General features: G+C 36.2%; 2 protein-coding genes and 1 long non-coding RNA gene across 5 annotated transcripts; 1 reads left to right on the forward strand and 2 right to left on the reverse strand.

Moving 5' to 3' along the window:
- The first annotated feature begins 485 nt into the window (after positions 1 to 485).
- On the forward strand, positions 486 to 12580 carry LOC126972569 (diphthine methyl ester synthase-like). Its single transcript, XM_050819425.1, has 5 exons — positions 486 to 709; positions 5386 to 5568; positions 8380 to 8551; positions 8763 to 8852; positions 12281 to 12580. Exons 1-5 carry the CDS (start codon positions 581 to 583, stop codon positions 12460 to 12462), a joined length of 756 nt encoding a protein of 251 aa, XP_050675382.1. The 5' UTR covers positions 486 to 580; the 3' UTR covers positions 12463 to 12580.
- Positions 2552 to 3335, reverse strand: LOC126972583 (uncharacterized). 2 transcript variants are annotated; one of them, XR_007731163.1, is made up of 2 exons: positions 3193 to 3335; positions 2552 to 3069 (listed from the first exon to the last, which is right to left on the reverse strand). It is a non-coding gene; the product is annotated as an uncharacterized LOC126972583 (long non-coding RNA). The 2 variants fall into 2 exon arrangements; XR_007731164.1 differs by having other exon boundaries at positions 3151 to 3281.
- Positions 12566 to 17845, reverse strand: LOC126972527 (rap guanine nucleotide exchange factor 2). Of its 2 annotated transcripts, none has more exons than XM_050819348.1 (2): positions 17590 to 17845; positions 12566 to 17355 (listed from the first exon to the last, which is right to left on the reverse strand). In XM_050819348.1, the coding sequence occupies exon 2, from the start codon at positions 17317 to 17319 to the stop codon at positions 13792 to 13794; it is 3528 nt and encodes a 1175-aa protein (XP_050675305.1). In that variant the 5' UTR covers positions 17320 to 17355; positions 17590 to 17845; the 3' UTR covers positions 12566 to 13791. The 2 variants fall into 2 exon arrangements, with proteins under 2 accessions (XP_050675305.1, XP_050675306.1); XM_050819349.1 differs by having other exon boundaries at positions 17557 to 17845.
- Between the last annotated feature and the right edge of the window lie 2045 nt (positions 17846 to 19890).

Below are 19890 nucleotides of genomic sequence, written 5' to 3' on the forward strand. Positions count from 1 at the left end.
CACCATTTTTTTGAGTCGTTAATGTATTATTTAAGCACTTTTTATAGCACACTTAGACTCGTTAATTGACACACAGCTGACACACGACTAAGGAGAAAAGTGTGTTTACATTGTTTTTAAGCACACTTTTGCCATGCCGTTATCAGACTGCGAATGATATGTCCATATCTATAGGACGTCATTGGAGGAACATCTTATTTTCGACTGCCAAATATTTCTGATTGACAGACTTGTACTGGCTAGTAAAATCAGTGATTCTAATATTTTGTTTTTCTTCATCCCGCCCGCCCCCACTAGATCAGTTACTAAGACACAAAAGAAGTTACAAACCATCATATAAATATATTAAGAATACAATTCTAACAATATAAAATAAAGTGAAGTGAACTGTGAAATGGAAAGTATAAATAATAAAAAAAAAACTGGACTTAAAGATCCTAGCTACCAGGCCATAAAAACTCAGAACAATAATAATGATAATAAAAAAAATCAAAATTATAGTCATCCACTCATCAGTGCTAACTGTTATTGTTTATATTTGTAAAGGAAAAATAAAAATAAGTACAAACCATAATCCAAAATGTTTTATATAGTTGGTTTAGGAAGTGGATTTTTAAAAGATATTACCGTAAAAGGCTTAGAAATTGTCAAGAAATGTGATAAAGTTTTGCTTGAAGGATACGCATTAACTGAAGGTCAAGAAAATCTGGTAAATATACAAAGTATTACATATTAACACGGACGAGTAAATAAAGATGGACTCCGTGTCACCTTACATAGCAGTAAGGCACCAAAACTAGCCGGTAAACGTGTAAATACATAGCCCCACGCATACACTTACACTAATAAAAGGCGATCGGCCGCCATTTGCCATCGTCTGTGACAGATCAGTTTGCGTCGCAATTTTTTTTTTAATTACGTCGTGATTGAGAAAGAGTGTAAAAAGAATACTATTAAAGTATTTGTGGATATATGATTATTTATGGGAGAAAAAATTGTGTAACTGGTATACCCAGTAACCGCACACACACTAGCATAAAGGTGCTTCACTTGCTAATATCACGGCGCGGAGTCCTTTTTTTGCTAGTCTGTGCATATTAAACGTGGTTTTGGTTTCTCTATTTAGGCTTAAATATAACAATTAATCCACAAATACTATGAACATTAGGTCTGGCCTACTTGTGAGCGTTGATGGCGTTAATGATGCCTAGATCCATTGCAGATCTCTTTAAAAATCAGTTTTCCGTAAAGTCCGTCAAAAAGGGTGTTGGATTTTAAGGCGGAGACAATTGACCACATAATAAAAACAATGAGCAGTGGTAAGTCTCCAGCCGGGCTAAGATGCACACCATGAGTAAATTATCTCTACACATTTTTTCGACATGTCTACTGAAGCTAACATGGTTGTTTAATTATTTCATCTCCTTAGGTCAAAAGTAGAGATAAAAGTAATTTTGACATACTGTGGTATTTTTCGCTACAAACCCTAACATGACTGCGTTATTTTCTCAGAATTTGAGTGTAGTGTAGTGATTTGTAGTCCTACAATCTTGTGGACAAGATTGATTGTCGAGGATATTTTGAAGTAGTTAATTGAGATAAACGTAAACGAATAAGGTGCCTGTATTTTATGCAATGAAGAAAAACAGACTGCCCTTTATGTAGTAGAGAATCATGCCAAAGAATAGGAAGGAGCCTAAGATCTACAGTGGCCTGCCTGTCCTTAAGAGTAATCCTGTTTTGCTAAATAAACACTTTTTGGAGTTGTGTCCTTCCGTAGGAACGGAATAATATCCTTTAAAATTTAACAATATATGTACAGGTAGGGTATTTGTTTCCTTCATTATATAGTTTTTACCTCTACCACCAGAATAATCAATGAATAAGTACCTACTTCACCAGGCAAAATCTCAGGGAGCTGCACCATGTATTGACATATATTATGGCCATAGTATTTGGCCCTTATTATTTCTAATGCTGTAATTATTGTTTGTTCCAAATAAAGATTATATACTTTACTTGTGGTTTAATTAATTTATGTTTGACACCTAATTACATATATAAACTGTAATATCCATAGTGCCTTAAGAATATACTTATTGCTAATGAACATAACCTAGTACAGATAAAGGTGATATACTTTCAGAATGCAAGGAGACGGCAGACCTAATTTTATTCTTTGATAAATTTATTAACTCACTGAACTGAAATTACAAAAAAATAAGTAAAGTTAACCTCTCCAGTCCAGTTATGTTACACAATTGAATTCTAGTATTTTTAATAATCTCAATAATTATTATTCTGCATATTGTGTGGAAATTACTTACTGTAATTGTGGTGCATTTAAACTCATGTCTCTTCCTATTTAATAAACACAAATTAGTGACATAGTTAATAATGACATAATCACAATTGTGATTTAAAGGATTCCTCAGAAAGCAATATGCCCATATCAATATTGTATAGGAACTAGTGTACACATAAGAGCAACAAGGCAGGGTATTATTAATGAAAAGATTGCCAAGGTATTCAAAATAAAATTAATACACAATTGTTATTATTTTCTTTAATTCATAATACATTCCCTGAAATAACATAACATCAAATATTTGAAAAAACATTTAAGATTCTAAAAGCACAAATCTGACTAGCTCTGAGATGAGTTTTATTTCGCGACCTTCTATTGAAAAGCCAAGTACCTTACTGCAACAATATTTCATATCATGAGTCAAAATAGTGTATTTTTTAATGAAATGGTACACTACTATACTACTATGGCATATGATCCACAACACAGCAATATTTTAGTAGAAAACACATGTTTGGGTTAATTTAGTTGACATTGTATTTATTTCGTCCTTATGATAAATGTCTTTTTTCACTAATAGGTAGAATATTTTCTTCATTCAGAGAGGAAACTGATGGCTGGCCTTGAAGTAAATGTTTCCGGACATTGGAGTTAGCAATCTCATTTATCTATCTCCTGCTTGTTTCGTCAATTTTTTTTATACCAAGAAGATACAGATGGAACTGCAACTTTATTCAAATGTTTGCGTTGATGTTCCACAACTGAAAAATAAAGGTTATACGGTTATTAAAAGAGAACTTACTACTTGCTCTGTGTCAAAAATGTATATATTTATTTAAAACCTATGCATCTGCTTTGATGTTCATGAAATAAATAAAAAAAACCTAGAATATTGTGTCAGCGCAAACTTCGAACGACATAGTGCTTTTAGCCAAGGTTTTAAAAAACACTCCACTACAGTGCGGAACTGCATAACGTTAACGAGTAATTTTACTATAAATTCAAGAAAATGTTCCACTTATATAAAATACATACATAAATAATTGACAGTTGCCGGCCCCGAAGTAAAAGTTTAAAGTACTCTGTGGTCTGAGTAAGTAAATTTCAGTAACAAATGTCATTTTACTAGATAAAAAATAGAATGAACGAAATCGGTGTTGCAACGTTAGAATACCATTAATTCTTCATTCATCCTTGTTATACGGCAACATCGGTTTGTCTACACGACAAGGCCAAGTCTTCGACGAGAATTTTGTCACTCGTAGTTGTTAGCGTAAACGAGAAATTAACCGATGTCTACAACTTTTGTCTCTCGCGTCGCGACATATGCCGCGTTGCGCATCTTAGCCCAGCAGGTCATGATTGTCTCAGCATTGAGCACCTTGCTGCATGCATGCTGGTTTTCTTCTATTGCGTCTGTTAGCATTATTATTTAATATGTGTATAGTTCATTTCTACTTGTCTGAGGAGATAAAAACTATTGTGGTTGCAATAATTAAAAATAAGACGGGAGACATCTGACATTTCTAATTATAGGCCAATATCGTTAGCAACTGTGATCTCTCATCTAGAAGATGTCAGCTCGGATTTTCGTGTGGATTATTTACGGAGAGCGTGATACTGAGTTTAAAGCACACTGTCAAGTACTACATGGACAGGCGCAATCCCGTGGATGCCTGTTTACTGGACTAATCAATGGTTTTCGATCTGGTCTCATATGACCTCCTTTGGGACAAACTAAGAAGAGCTGGTATGCCAACAGATCTACTTGAAATATTCAAGTATTGGTATGGGGTTCAGGTAAATCTCGTAAGATGGGCGGAAGAGTTTCCTGAGCCTTATAGAATGGAGTGTGGAGTAAGGCAGGGGGGATTGATCTCACCTAATGTCTTCAGCCTGTACATAAATGAACTGATCGAGGGGCTCAGCAGCATGCATTTCGGTTGTCACGTTGGTAACTTATGTGTCAATAACATCAGCTACGCAGATGACATGGTGCTGCTGGTCCCCTTGGTGAGTAAGCTCAGAAAACTCCTTATAGTCTGTGAGTCTTATGCGGGTCTACACGGTCTCCTATACAATGCAAAGAAAAGTGAGGTCATGGTATTTAAGGCTGGTAACAAGTGTCCAAGAGTCGTACCACCAATAAAACTTAACAGTGAATCTCTAAAACAGAGTAGAGCAATTTAAATATCTTGGAAACTTTGTAGCCAAAGACTTAAAAGATGATGTAGATATGGAGAGGGAACGCAGGGCGCTGTCGGTTCGAGCGAATATGATAGCACGCAGATTGGCGCGTTGCTCGACTGAAGTGAAAATAACTCTTTTTAACCATACTGCACATCGCTCTACTCATAGTCGCCTGTGGGCGTGCTACACAAATCGTACAGCGCCCTTCGAGTTCAGTATAACAACGCCTTCAGGGCACTGTTGGAGCTGCCACGTTTTTGTAGCGCGTCAGCTATTTTGCACACACAGAGGTCGATAGCTTTAGCGCCGTCCTATGTAAAAAAGCGGCTCCTCTTCTCCGCCGATTTCAGCAGTAATAGTTATCTGAAGGTGATAGCTGACAGTGGGGACTGTCTGTATGTTGGCTATTTAATAAAAATAAATATATCCCTTCATATGTATAATTTCTAACACATTTAGATAATAAGTTTACTAACAATGTATCGTAGTTATCTGAAAATAAACGTTTTATATATATAACTAGCTGAAACGGCAAACGTTGTTTTGCCATATAAAGTATAATTCACGCGATAGTTTTATAAGTAATAAAATATTGCCTTTATTATAGCCTGTACATCATTTTGTTCTATTGTCAATAGTTTTTGCAGCGCACGCAAAAATAGGTTTTCGATTTTACACCTTGTGTTACAAAATAGCAATTTTATTACGGATCCCTAATTTTGAAAAAAAAACATAGCCTATAGCCTTCCTCGATAAATGGACTACCCAACACTGAAAGAATCATTCAAATCGGACCAGTAGTACCAGAGATTAGCGCGTTCAAACAAACAAACACTGCAGCTTTATAATATTAGTATAGATAATTATATAATATTTAACTATTTCAGGAAGTGTTTTATGGGCGACCGGTAATTGTTGTCGATCGTGAATTATGCGAAAGTAATATCGATAATATACTGAAGGAAGCAATTCATACTGAGGTAGCATTACTTGTTTATGGAGATCCCTTGGACGCTACGACTCATACTGATATGTTACTGAGAGCGAAGAAGTTGGGAGTTGAAACAAAGGTATAATTTATATTAAGGGGTATATCATCATAGATTAGAGATAATTTTGGTACTTACAGAAAAAAGTAATGTGGAAATGTCAAGTAAACAACTTAATAACTAGCTATGCACAGAGATTTCATCCCATATAATAAGATTTGTCATAAAATAACTATTGTAGCCTATATTATGAGAAATAGACTTACAGTATTGTGTACTTATTTTAGATATACGATAAATATTTTACACTTACCATCACATACCTCGTTTTCTTTATACTCCTAGTTTGCTAAAAATCAATATTTAGGGCTATTTGAGCACCAGTCTTGCACTGAAAACCTATCCACATGAGTGAGCCCAACCTGTACAAAAGAAATAAATCAAATTAGATCTGAACTTAATAGCCAATGCTGCCCATGAGCATCTGCGGTACCACATGTTTTAGATGTATAGCTGATGTTTGCCCCGCGCTTCCCCGGGAAGTAAAAAGAATAGGGGCCCAAGGGTGTTGTAAGAGCGACTAAGGGCTTTTTAACCCGGCGAGCATAAGGTGAAAGAAAGTTACATATATATTGAGACAGGGTATGACATACCCATAATTTGATGTATCATGATATGGAACTTATATTTTATCTCTTAATTTTGTTGATCTTATTTAGTCAAATAGTGAATAAATTTAGTGGAATTCAGTAAAAGAAGTTTTTAATCTACACATCCTGATAGTTACCAAGTCTCTGTCGACGCCCCTCCCGGAACATCCGACCATTGCCTGATTAAGAGTGTAGTGCCTATCAAACGCCCACGTCGCAGACCACCAGCGACCCGCCGCGTTTGGAACGACAAGTCAGCAGATTGGGATAGGATGCGTTTCTTTTTTGCATCCTACCCTTGGGGCAAGGATTGTTTCCCTTCGGATGATCCTAGTTCCTGCGCCGTTGCAGTAGCTGACGAGATACTACAGGGCATGGATATTTTTATACCAAGCTCTGTAGTACCGATCAGTGGCAGATCATAGCCCTGGTTCGATGAGTCAGGCAAGGCATCTGACTGTAAAAAAAACAGTCGTATCGAAGCTGGGTTGCGTTGCTAAGCTCAAAGAAGCCGAACTACAAAGTTTTAAAGAGGAAATATAACCGAGAAGCCAGATTCTCTAAGCGTCAAATCGCCCGTGCGAAATTGTAGCTCGTTGTCAAAATCGGCGAGCAGCTTTTCAGTTACCAGACTGGAACACGCAAGATCTAGTCGTTGTCGAAAGCTGCTCTTGGTAACTTCAACCAGCCGTCCCTGACGCCGTTGCACATGAGGAATAACACCCTGGCCCATACGGCAAAAGAGAAAGCCGATCTTCTGTGCGCTCTTTTCGCCTCCAACTCGACTCTTGATTACTTTTGTTTTGACAATTCGACCCCCAGAAGACTCAAAGCTGCGTGTTTACTACAAAAAAAAACCATTTGTCGTATCACCGCTCTTTGACAACACCTCTCTTAAAGCCTCGGCCAATATCCGAATCCTTGGTCTTGGCTTCGGCTTCGAAGAAGCTTGGTGTCATAAATAGAGCACGGCAATATTTCAATCCGGACTACAATCTAGTGCTCTTTAAAGCGCAGATCCGGCCACATATGAAGTATTGCTGTCATCTCTGGTCTGGCGCACCTCAGTATCAGCTCGAACCATTTGACCGCGTGCAACGCAGAGCTACTTGAATTGGCGGGGAGTCAGCGTTCTATGAACAGCTTGATCACCTGGCGTTGCGTTGAGACGTTGCTTCATTGTGTGTCTTCTACCGCATTTATTTAATATGATAATACTGAAAACAATATTTCAAACACTAAAAGTGGCTTAATTAAGTTATTATATTATTATTTAACTTAAGTTCTGGTTTTGTCAAGTTTTTGAGTTCTTGAGTTCTTGTAATAAACCAAAGACAATAACAAAAACCTGGCTGTCATGTTTGATCAAAAATTAATCTCACATGGCCACATTACCACTTTGGCAAAGGATTCTTGTAGAATATTAGGTTTTGTTTTGAGGAAATCAGGAGATTGCACATCTGAACAGAAAATATGGCTTTTATTTGATGCTTTAATGTGCAGCATGCTGTGTGTGTTTCTTGATTCCAAATGAAAGTATTTTAGCCCTTCATCTTTAAATGATTTTGATTCGGGATACCCCGGAGATCGGGGATACCCCCGATATCCTACAAAATTTATTCTGAACGAAACAACACCCTCTAGGTTAAGTGAAAGCGATAGCAGATCCCAGTTATTTGCAAAGTTTTCAGAGGTATTATAGATGTGCCGAGTTTACATGATGAGTTGTGTAGAATCTTTGCACTGGATAATTATTACTTGGAGCAGTTTATCCCCGAGTCCAGCGCGTCGGCCTGTGGCTCGCCCTAAATCACCACAGCCTCTCTGGCTCTCAACTCTCTTATGGAATCCACCCCTGATTGTGATATTTTCGGATGAATGTCAGACGATATTAGCAGTGTTTGCGTTTTTGTGAATTTTTTTCTTTGTGTATCAATTAATATTTTTTTAAAATTATTAACTTGCTTTTTTTGTAATTGACTCAAGTTCAGACACTCATTTTGTTTATAAGATAGTTTATTTTGCATGGTCTTATAGTTTGTTTCAACAGCTTTCTTATTTTCTCTCATTACTAGTACTCTTATTCTCTGATATCATTCTAATTATAAGCAATGTATTAATACACGTAAAATAATACGCTTTGTCAGGCCGCTGCCAAAAATCGCGCCGCTCTGTGGCATACCGCGGCGGGGGGTCCTTTATGTTATTTTTCGGTTAAAATTAAAGGAATTATTTGTTTTAGATAATTCACAATCTATCAATAATGAATCGTGTCAGTTGCTGTGGATTGAAATTTTTTGATTTCGGAAATATTGTTTCAATTCCATTGTGGACTGAGACATGGAAGCCAAGCAGTTTTTTTTATAAGATTGTGGATAATTTTTCAAGAAACTTGCACAGCTTCTGTGTCTTAGGTATGAACCTTGCTTACTATATAATATATATTAATTTATGTTGAAGTGATCGTGATTATTAAGGGGCAGATGTAATGCAACTTTTCGCCATCTCTCTTTGTTAGTCACACGAGTTCACTAAGTTTTTATTTTATTTTCGGGAATGAATAAAAGTAGCAAAGTGCGAGGTGGGGTCTATTCAAATAATTTTATTATTTTTTTTCTGCTCTAGATATTAGAGCGGACGGATGTACAGAGCAGATGCTCGTGAGTGAAGCTGCGTCCCAACTGGTGCAAATTATTGAAGCACATCAAAATTCAGGTATGGCTTTGATAATCTATTTCATTGTTCAATTAAAGAGAAAGTTTTTGTTAATTAATAGGTATACAATGAAAAGTTAAGGCGTCACGCTGAAATCTTTGTCGGCACTTCAACCTGACGCAAAGTAAGTGCAAGACAGACATAACATTATGTCTAAATCGCACATGACAACGCCGCAACTATCAATAGAATGACTCAGAATCTACCTTTGTTATTAGACTATTCTGGATATCCAGATCTTGAGATTGTAGAATCTGCCTCTGCTGATTGTCTGAATATTACAATTACTTCCTCCGAATCCTCCTTAGTCAAAAATGATGGTGATGGAGTATAAAAACCTTCATCTTTATAGATGTCGGCTAAAAGCTTCGTACTGGGTTTTTAACCATCCAATTACTAAGGGCTGAATTATATCTAGCCTTGTGAGGTGAATAAATGGCAACATTTAATGGCTTTAAATTAATTGTGCAGGGGATTGGCTCCAGCAAAGTTACTCCATTTAAATTTGCGTATTTGACAACTTGAACTTCTTTGAGTTTTCGAAGAAATCAGAAACATTTTTTCTATTAAATTGGTTGTTTTAATTCCTGCTTGATCTAGATAAGTTGGTTGCTTCTGGGGTTCTTAAACTTAGTTCAGAGTCTCTTGTCTTAAATCCTCTGAACCAATCATTCCGTGCGCAGCTGTTAAAATTCCAAGAATTATATGAAAATAAATATTATTGCGGGAGAAGGGGAGAGATAACCCTGGGTAAAGTCTCCTCCCGACGGCAGGGTAATGTCTCCCACCCCATGCCAAGCTGTACTTTAGTACATTTTAATAAAAAACTATGACACATAAGTAAAAGCTGCCTGCCGTAAATGTTACTAGGATAATTACACTTACGGTGTATATAAATGACATTCTGGAGTCTATTCACAGTAAGCAGCAGAAATCAAATATCGAAAATTACAAACCGAACACGAAATTGTGTCTCCTAAATCAAACTGCCGATAGGGCGGCGTCGCGTTAGCGAGATTGGCGGCGTCTAAGGAGTCTGGTAATCTCGCAAAATCCAGTTCCACAAAGTTCTATGAGCAGTGGGCAGTGGCTATAGTCTCCCTCCTGCTAAGCTCTCCCGAACTCCTCCTACTAACGCTTAACAAAAATCTGTCACTCTGTCGTGGTTAAGTGATCACCGACGCCCACATTCTCTTGCAACACCAGAGGAATCACAGGAACGTTGCCGGCCTTTAAGGAATGTGTCCCGGAAACACCGCACAAGGAAGTTCATTCCACAGCTTTGTAGTACGTGGAAGAAAGCTCCTTGAAAATCGCACTCTGGAGGACCGAGGATCCAGATGGTGGGGATGATATTATTACACTTGGGGCGTCTCATGCGAAGGTGGAATTCGGCGACAGTAATCAGGTGAAACAGCTGTTCACTCCGTGATGAATTCGGTAGAGGACACACAATGTAGCGATCGCAACGCCAAGTGATCCAGCCGTTCACAGAGCACTGGGTCCCCGACAATTCGAGCTGCGCTGCGTTGCATGCGGTCAAATGGATCGAGCTGATACTGGGTTGCGCCAGACCAGAGATGACAGCAATACTCCATATGTGGCCGGAACTGCGCTTTGTACAGCGCTAGAATGTGGGCCGGCTTGAAGTATTGTCTGGCTCTATTTATGACGCCCAATTTTTTCGAAGCCAATTTGGCTTTGCTCTCCATATAGCCGCGGAATTGGCAATCGCTCGAGATTTTGAGACCCAGTTATCCGATACTAGGCGAGGCTTTAAGGGAGTTCTTATCACTCACACAAAAAAAAATTTTCATAGTTTGGCTTGAAATGCACACAGCAACACCGTGTAGGGATATTTTTTATGAAGTTTATAAAGTACAAAAATACTGACAGGATTTTTTTAATAAAGCTTATTTTGTCGTCCGTTTTGGATGATTCCAAATTTGAAATAATTAAATTTTATTAAAATATTAGTAGGTACTATTAATAATATTTAATTTAGTAATATTAGTAGTCAATTCAGTCAATTTAACCCATTTATTATTTTATACCTATAGTTCCTCCAGTTAGGTACTATACTATCAATTCATAATAGGTTAAGGAAGGAAAGTAAAGATTATGGGATGTATGTAGGTAACTATTGTAGGCACTAAAATTATTATGTGCGAGAGCGTAAAAGGCTTCACCGACTTTGATGTGTGAAGAGTCGTTATACTCGTCTATGCCAGGAGTGCCATATATTTTTAAATTGTGTGTAAAAAGCGTAAATATTATATTTTGTTTAATTATTTGTATTATTCACTTAATATTTTTTATTAATCAAACTTAAATGAAACAAATAGGTACTATGACGAAAATAATAAGGCGGTTTCCAAAATAAATGTAGCATATTATTCTAATGCAATAAAATATGTTTTACTACTGCACATTGTATGTATCAAAGTGAATTTTAAATATTGTAATTATGACCACGTCGAGATATTACAGGCTCTGACAACTAAATCTTTGCTGTGCTTTAAGTCGCATATGTCATCTATAATTGGTTAAGCGAATATTCAATTTTATTTGGCTTTGTGGAACCGTATAAAACCCGCGACAGCAAATCATCCTTATTCTTTCCAGTTATCATCATATCATATCATCAGAAAATTATCACCATGAACTCACACACGAAACCTTTGCTGTAAGTCTGAGAGGGTGTCCTGCGATACTGAAGCTTCAGACGGAGTTTTGTCAAAATAGGCAATAGCAAATATGAAAGTACATTGGGTGGTCTGTTCGCTACAGACAGACACAAATACACATATTATTTGTCTCAGGGACAAAAAACTTTACTTACACAAAAACGAAGGTTGAAAACCTCTGACTTAGGGCAAGTGCGTCGTAGTGCCGCAATTGCCTCAAGCATGAGAGCCGCACTTTCCAAAGCAATACAACTTGATTTATGGTTTTTGAACCGGTATTTATAGCGTATTTGACTACATACAAATGAAAAAACTATGTAAATATAAAGCTTATGATCTAATGAAATAATCTACGTATTATGGATCAGCCAATAAATGCACAAAACCAATTTTTTTTAACACAACAATGCACACGTGCCAACTTCAAACCATAGTGAAATTTCAGTGTAAAATTTATATGGCGTCAATTCCTATACCAACTTTTTTTTTAACTACTTTTGTTTCTGCTATTGTGACTAGATGAACATTATATCAATATCATTGTTAATTGCTTGTATAATAATGCTCGGCGCATTTCCCCCAACTGACCTTATTTGATAATCGGTTAAATCTTAAATAGCCCTAGATTGTTTTGACGTGTGTATGACCAAACTGTAGTATATTGAGAAAATCTGAAATCTCCTGTTGATGAGTGTACTTTATTTATGCATTGCAGTAAATATGTTTGCTTTATTTTTACAGATATAACTCAATCGACACTAGTTGTGGCCCTGTCGCATGTTGCTGCAGATAATAAAAAAATAATTGCCAGGAGTCTTGGTGAAATGCAGAATTATAACGGTCCCACAGTACAGAGTTTAGTAATACCAGCCCCTATATTACATCCACGCGAGCGTGCTTACATAAGATATTATAGTTCTTAAGTTTGATTTCATTTAAGTTAAACTATTAAATTTCATAATGTAAAAATAAATTCACTATGTAAGATGACTTTATTAGGTGCATTAAATAAATATTTTATAAAGCTTGTGTTTAATACAATTTTATTATTTACATCATAAGAATTAAAACCATTTTTTTTTAATTTTAATATTATACAAACTGCTGCCATTACAAATAATGATGATTGGTCCTCAAGCTACCAAAGACTGATATACAATTAAATATATTTCAATTGCAATTATTAAAAAAGGTACATTATTTATTATTTGGTCTAAGTTGCACATAAAAATTATGAAAAATATACACAATAAACATAATCGGAATGTAAGTGTACAAAGAGTTCCATATTATATAAATTATACAATCAAAACACTTATGATTCTAACTATAACTGGAACATGGTGGGTCACAATAATATAATTTAACACAATAAGATTGAAATTGATCTCTATTAGACAGCTTTATATCGAAATAATAACACACTGGCCAGTTATATGTTTGTACAACATTATCATTGAAGAGCTAAAAAACAAACAAGGCAAACCCTGTTCTTTTTAATTTTTGAATAAATACTCGAATGCAGCATTATTTCGATTCTCAAAATAATATAGAATAAATTTTTGTCACAATGTTATACTTTTTTATGTTGCAAACAAATGATGAGAACTATATTTAGAATGTGCGCGCATACCGTTTGATATCTCCCTCTAGTATAGTGTGAAGTGATATATATAGATATATTAGCAAGTGAGTGAATACTTACTTAATAACAGGTAGGTATTTATTTTAAGTAAAATATCGAGGTAAAACTGTTGTATTCATAATAACTATAAGTTCGGCCAAATTTGTTGCTGTTGCAAAATGTCTGGACAAATAATTGGCCATTTAATTTACAGTTTATTTTTGCTTTGTTATCCCAAAGAAATATAACTTCTTATGTATATTATACATATACATAAAATGATATTTGCAAGAGTTTACTAATCTTGATAAGATTATATGACCTGAAATTATGAGAACAGAAAAGATTACATTACCTTTTTCATGCGAAAATGTAAGAGGATTAAATATAATAGGATAATCAATTACAATCTTAGTGTACCATTAAAGGCATGGCTATTATATAGATTTACATACTATATAACACTAAGATATTTAAAAATTAAATTTAAATACAGTCTTTAAACTTATTCCTAAGGAAATACATGATATTTTAAATTAAATAATATATTAATAAAATGTTTGTGTTTCTAAGTGTCAAGTGAGATTACTAAAATTATCTAAGTATATAGATATCATTGGAGTATTTATTAAACAGCTGAAACTTGCTGCTCATCATCTTCATCATCGGGTGCATCATGATAGTAATCATATGGCCTTGTGACACCCTCATGGGAATGAGCTCGACTAAGGCGTTCAAGTCGCGCTACTTGGGCAGCAAGAGTATAAGGCATTCTTGGGGGAGGAACTGGACGAGCACAGCTTGCTGTAGTACAGGAACCATGTCCACTGTCACTTGATGTTGCTGATCCAGTTTTCCTCAATGGCAAGTTTATTAATGAAGTCACACTACTACTTTCGACCGACAAATCGACTGGTAACGGTGTTGGTGTATCCGAATGGGATCTCTCATGTGCTGCGCGAGAACAACAAATGGGTGGACCGGGACCATCCCTGCGGTGAGAACACGGAGATGGCCCCGGCGGCGGAGGCCTTGGTTGGTGGGGCCGAGTTTTAGCAGGTTCCGATAAAGCTAAAAGTTTCCTGACTGCTTGTGGAGAAGCTGCTCCAAACTTATTACCAGCAAAACTTTTCTTACTTTCACTAGCTGAGGATGCACTACTAGTAGTTGAAAGGGATGGTGAGGGGTGTCTTCTACGTTGTACAGTTGGTGCAGGTCCCGATCCTTCACATTCTAGAGAGAGAGCATGAAGTCGTTCCTCATCAGTTTCTACATGCATTCTATTTAGATATGCTTTGACTCGGCGTACCATTTGCGCTTCCTCAAACATTTTCTTTGGATTAGGTACATTTGAAGATTTCTTTCTTCTTTTTACAGTAACTTGCCCTTGTTGTACCCCAGTAGTTAATTGATTCAATGCTACCATAGCATTAGATGGTGGTTGTTTACCCAACTCTAATAAAGTTAACAAATCATATGGGGCACTACACATATTTGTTAGTGTTCTTACTTCTTTGGCAATCATGCGTAGTTTTTCAAAGTTAACCATCCCCTCGACTTTTGTGTCATTACCGAGGTGAATGAAAGTCAAATCTTTTCTAACAACTGGATAAAATGGAATCACAGGTGACCTGCCTTGTTCAGCAGTTATTAGCTGCCTGTATTTAGACATATTCCTTGAAGGATCCATGAGCATTTGCAAATCTGAAAATAATTTAATATATTTTGTTGGCAGCTTTTCCCAAGTCACTCGTAGCCTTGACACAGCCCCATGACCAAGCCCTGATATAATAGCAAACATAGAATTAAAGTTTTTACATTCCTTACAATGTCTAGCAACTTTTATAAATTGTTTTATTATTTTTGAACGCCTCACAAGATTTTGTTCATTGACCACCTCAGTTACAACCCAAAACATTTCCTTGTTAACTAGACCTGCAAACTGTGTTAGCATTGGTGTTCCATATCTACTCTTTAATTCAAATAGATCATCAACATATTCTGTACTTTCAATTTGTCTGAAAATACAAAAATCCTGCAGAGTCAATTGCACTGCTACTTCAACAGCATTCAATTGTAAGAAATGTACAACACTTTCTCTTAACAGTTCAGGTGCCATTTCATCAGGTACTAAAGTTTCACTAATGCCATTAGTTTTTAAATAATATCTTGAGCTCAGACCAATTCTTTCTGCAAGATTCTGTAGTTGATCTGGTAAGCGATGTTGTTTGATAATTCCTCCCTGTGCAACAGAAACTTCACAAAGAGAGAAATTTGAACTTGGGTCAGTAATACCAAATTCTTGTAATGTCAACATGACAACTTCCCTAGCAGTCGTCTCTTTATGTACAAGTAAATATTTACATGTCTGGTCAGCTCTAAATACTTTTAATACATGTTCGGGATAATCAGATGATTGATATTCATCATAACAAATTGATATCAGATCTGGATTGCTGTGAGAATTATAGAATGTATTACCAGAATTAGCTTTGTTAAGGGTATCATTTGATATAACACTATCATCATTGTGGAGCCCATCAGCTATTGTATTTTTAGGTAGTATGTTCATCTTCATTAATGCCTTTTGTAATCTTCTTTTTGGACCTAAGGTCATGAAACCTTTCTGTGGCTCTTTTTTTATATTCATTTGCTGTGGTTTTTTAGTTGGTGAATTGTATATTGGTGTTAGAGTAATAGGATCATCACTAAGAAGTTCTGCTGTAGAAAGTCTAGCTCTGGGATCTGTTTGCCACCTGGCCATATTAGTTCCACCTCTTTGTCTTGGAGAATTTTCTGGCATCAAGAGCATTTGTTTGAATGCCAATAAATTACTTTTAACAGTAATGCTTAAATGTGTAGAGCCTGTGATAATCTCCATTGCCTTTGCATGGCTCACATGTTGGAATGACTGACAATTTACTTCCAATATTTGATCTCCTCTTTTAAGTCCAACATCTTCTGCCTTTGAATGCTTTTCAACTTTAAGCACAAATATGCCATATCCTCTCTCATATCCACCTAAAATAGTGAAATTAAGAGGTTCATCTCTAGTGGGTCGTGACAATGTTACACTCCTTGTTCTTGCCTTGGCAGAACAGGCTATATTTAAAAGCCTCAATTGGCTTTCCATCTTTTCATGCTCCAATACAACTTCAAAATTTTCAAGAAACTCCATCATATAGGGGTCAGTTTCAAAGTCAGTAAAATGGTTATTTACCCACAGTAATACAACTCTAGTAACCTTATCTCGTACAGATGGCTCAGAAAACCAAGCAAGTAACTGTTTGGCAACTACTAAATGATTTTCAATGAAAGTTCTGTGAGTCAAGAGAAAATCTTCAACATAAGTGGAGTCGCGCGAGTTATCTTCAATAAGTTGTAACATCAAATGCTCGGGAGTTCCTCTAATGACAACATGTCCCTGTTGGTGTCCTGATTCTCCTGCTGCGCCACGGTATTCAGTAACTAGTACTACAACTCCATTTTCATTCTCATGTCGTCTTATGTTTTCTTCACCTTGGTGCAGTATTCTAAAATAATCAGTTTGTGTTACACATACAAACTGACAATCATCACATCTGGTTGTCATAACACCACGATGATATAATTTTTCTAGTGTGGCTTCTGCCATTCCAAAGCTGTCACCAACATTCAGATATTCTATTTCTCCATTTTGATGCTCAATCCCAACATGACCATTAATTAGAACTGACCAAGAGTCATGTTCTTCACCATCATTCATTACAATAGTACCAGCTTTTTCAACAACAGCAAATACCATAACTGCACACAGTGCCCGACGTACAGTCAAAGTCATGTTTGTAAAAGCTTTCAAATGTTGGGTAAATTCAAGTAAAATCTCAATGTCTTCATCAGTTCTTTCACTTGGATCTTTCTCAAGACATTCTCTTACTGCATCTCGCACTGTGAGACTGTCCATACTCTCTTCCAGATCTTCTTCTTCATCTGAATCTACAATAGACTCAAGGAGCCCCGAAAGATCTACCTCCATATCCATGTCCAATGAGCTGTGAACAGATGTCATAGTATCACTGCCACTATATGCAGAGCTGGTATCACTTGCATTTGAGCACTTGAGGGTGTGTGGGTACAGCTCTGGACTGTGGCGACCCCCACGTCCACCTCTCAACATTGTGATGCTTCTGTGATAATCAATCACCCTCGGCACCTAAAACAAATTAAAGCTTTGAACAAAACTTCGAAGAAGAATGGGGATTGGAAAGCTCAATAAATATTAATTTATAAATGACCAGGATACGATAATAGAGTGAGAGTTGTATAGAGGTGAATGTTTTGTACATCCTAGTGCAATTTAACCAACGAATAATTTCTTAGATTTAAATAAATTTTCGTTAATAAAATAACTTACGCAAAATACAGTATAATAAGTTAAAGGACCTACATAATTTTCATATTATTTATTTTGCATTCATGGCGGAACTGTCAGGGCTTCCATGTTGCTTTCTAATCAGTAACACCCTCGTACTTGCACTGCACTCACATTGCACTTCTATATAAATTTATAAATTAGATATTTTTAAATTCTACTTGATGAAATTGCTTCAAAAAAGGCTATCAATAAATAATTCATACACCAAACAATTTTAGAAAGCTACTTTGAACTTTCCCAACGTCGCTAGTACATATTTATGGACTAGAGTAAACCTACAGACTATATTTGATAATAGAAAACAAACTCTAAAGATTATAATACAGCCGGTTACCCATTTTCAATGCAATTTGATTATAAAAAAAAATATTATTATCATTCAGATTATTAAGAACGATACGAAGTCTGCTAAAGGCTGCAGTGGTAAATAATTGTTATACGTGTTATTATCTTTTATTCAAAATTATAAGTTAATTTGGTCGTATGCCTTTTTAACAATTAACACAACATAGTGCAGTTTTCTGTTCTTATATTCACATACTCAACTTAATTTTTATTATTAAATAATTTGTTGAATGAATCATATACGAAATGAAACCTTATTTAGGCAAGTGGTTTTGAATGTTCTTATTACTTTTAAAATATCCTTGAATTTTGACTCATTGTACGCGTTAGATCTTTATAAGATAAAACTTTAAAAAATAAGACATGGATGAGTAAGTACCAAATTTGGTTTTATATTTAAATTTAATCATTGTGTGTGGTGATATGACCTCTGTAGTTAAATATTTATTTAAATTAGTACTCAAAATTAAGTTATCTCGGTCTTTTTTGTTCGATGATAACAACAGAACAAAAAGTTGCTCTTCCGTTAGCAGGTTTGGAGAAATAGTTACTAAAGCTCTTCTTTGTAACATGTACCATGCATGTTCAATATGATTCGTGTTGGGTGACTGTGCAGGCCAGTCAATAAATACTGCCTACATCATATTCTCGAAGCGCAGTTGTAATGTAATTAATGTAATAATAAACTCAACAATGTTCGCGGCATGGTATAAAGTCTAAACTAATTGATAATCACCCTTTTCGACTCCTATGCACCCGTAAAAACGGCATATACTCGAATTAGGGAAAAATTCTATCCGAAGATTACGTACAACATCAAACTGATGATGAAAAGACGTGATGAAGCCCTAGCATTATCCTAAAGAAATATTCAGCACAGACCATACTACATTAGCCTGCAAAAGTAAGTATCACACTTTTCAAATTAATTTTTTTTCTTAACTATAGAAGGTAGAGATTTAAGATTAAAAACGTGTTGTTGCAAATTTTATAGGCTTTAATTCTTAGAAACTAAAATTATACATTAGTAACCTTTTTAACTTAAAAAAGGTAATACAATGAAAAAAGACATTTTTAGTTTAGTGTAAAAAAATTCAACTAAAATGTATTACATGTTATTTAATTTTTAATAACTGGTATTGCCTCCTCGAGCTCTGATTACAGCTTCGAGCCGGTTTGGCATGCTGAACACTAGGTTTCGAAGCCGATGTTGGGGAATATTCTCCCATTCTTCTACCAGGGCCTGCTTTAGTGCCCTGAGGGTAGTAGGTGGTGGTCTGCGATTTATAACTAGCCTCTCAAGCTCATCCCAGGCGTGTTCAATCGGGTTGAGATCAGGACTTCTTGGTGGCCAAGCCATCACGCTGATACCAACCTCCTGATATATATACTCTTGTACGATATGAGCCGTGTGTGGCCGGGCATTATCATGCATCAGCATCGATCCATCACCCATATTTGCTAAATACGGCCCTGCATACTCATTGAGAATCTCTTGAGCATATCTTTGCCCAGTGAGGGTGCCATTTTCTATGGCTACTAGCTCTATGCGATCTTCTGAAGATATGCCAGCCCATACATGTATACTGCCTCTACCGTATTGGACTCTTTCTGAGATGCAGGCTTGAAGGTATCGCTCACCAGGTCGCCTGTAAACACTTCGCCGTCCATCAGAAGTGTAAAGGGAGAATCGAGACTCATCTGCAAACAAAATTCTTGACCATTCTTCTTCATCCCACTGCATGTGTTCACGGGCGTATCGCAGTCTCGCTACTCGATGCTGTCTCTCAAGTTTTGAGGCACTCGCTGGTCTTCGGGGTTTCAAATTTGCTTCAGCAAGTCTTCTTCTCACTGTACTGTCACTAATGTAGTCCCTCCGGGTCTGAAGTAGCTGTTGCTGGACTTCAACTGCATTCTGGTGGCGATTTCTTAACACAGTGGAAATAATATAACGATCATCTCGGGCAC

This window comes from Leptidea sinapis, chromosome 26 (assembly GCF_905404315.1).
Source record: "Leptidea sinapis chromosome 26, ilLepSina1.1, whole genome shotgun sequence".
Taxonomy (NCBI): Eukaryota; Metazoa; Arthropoda; class Insecta; order Lepidoptera; family Pieridae; genus Leptidea; species Leptidea sinapis.

Excerpts from the sequence above, each read along its gene's own strand:
- LOC126972527 (XM_050819348.1), bottom strand. The coding sequence starts at position 17,319 with ATGTTGAGAGGTGGACGTGGGGGTCGCCACAGTCCAGAGCTGTACCCA.
- LOC126972569 (XM_050819425.1), top strand. The coding sequence starts at position 581 with ATGTTTTATATAGTTGGTTTAGGAAGTGGATTTTTAAAAGATATTACC. Across the intron at positions 710-5,385 it reads CTGAAGGTCAAGAAAATCTG|GAAGTGTTTTATGGGCGACC; the intron begins GTAAATATACAA and ends TAACTATTTCAG. Across the intron at positions 8,552-8,762 it reads GCACAGCTTCTGTGTCTTAG|ATATTAGAGCGGACGGATGT; the intron begins GTATGAACCTTG and ends TTTCTGCTCTAG.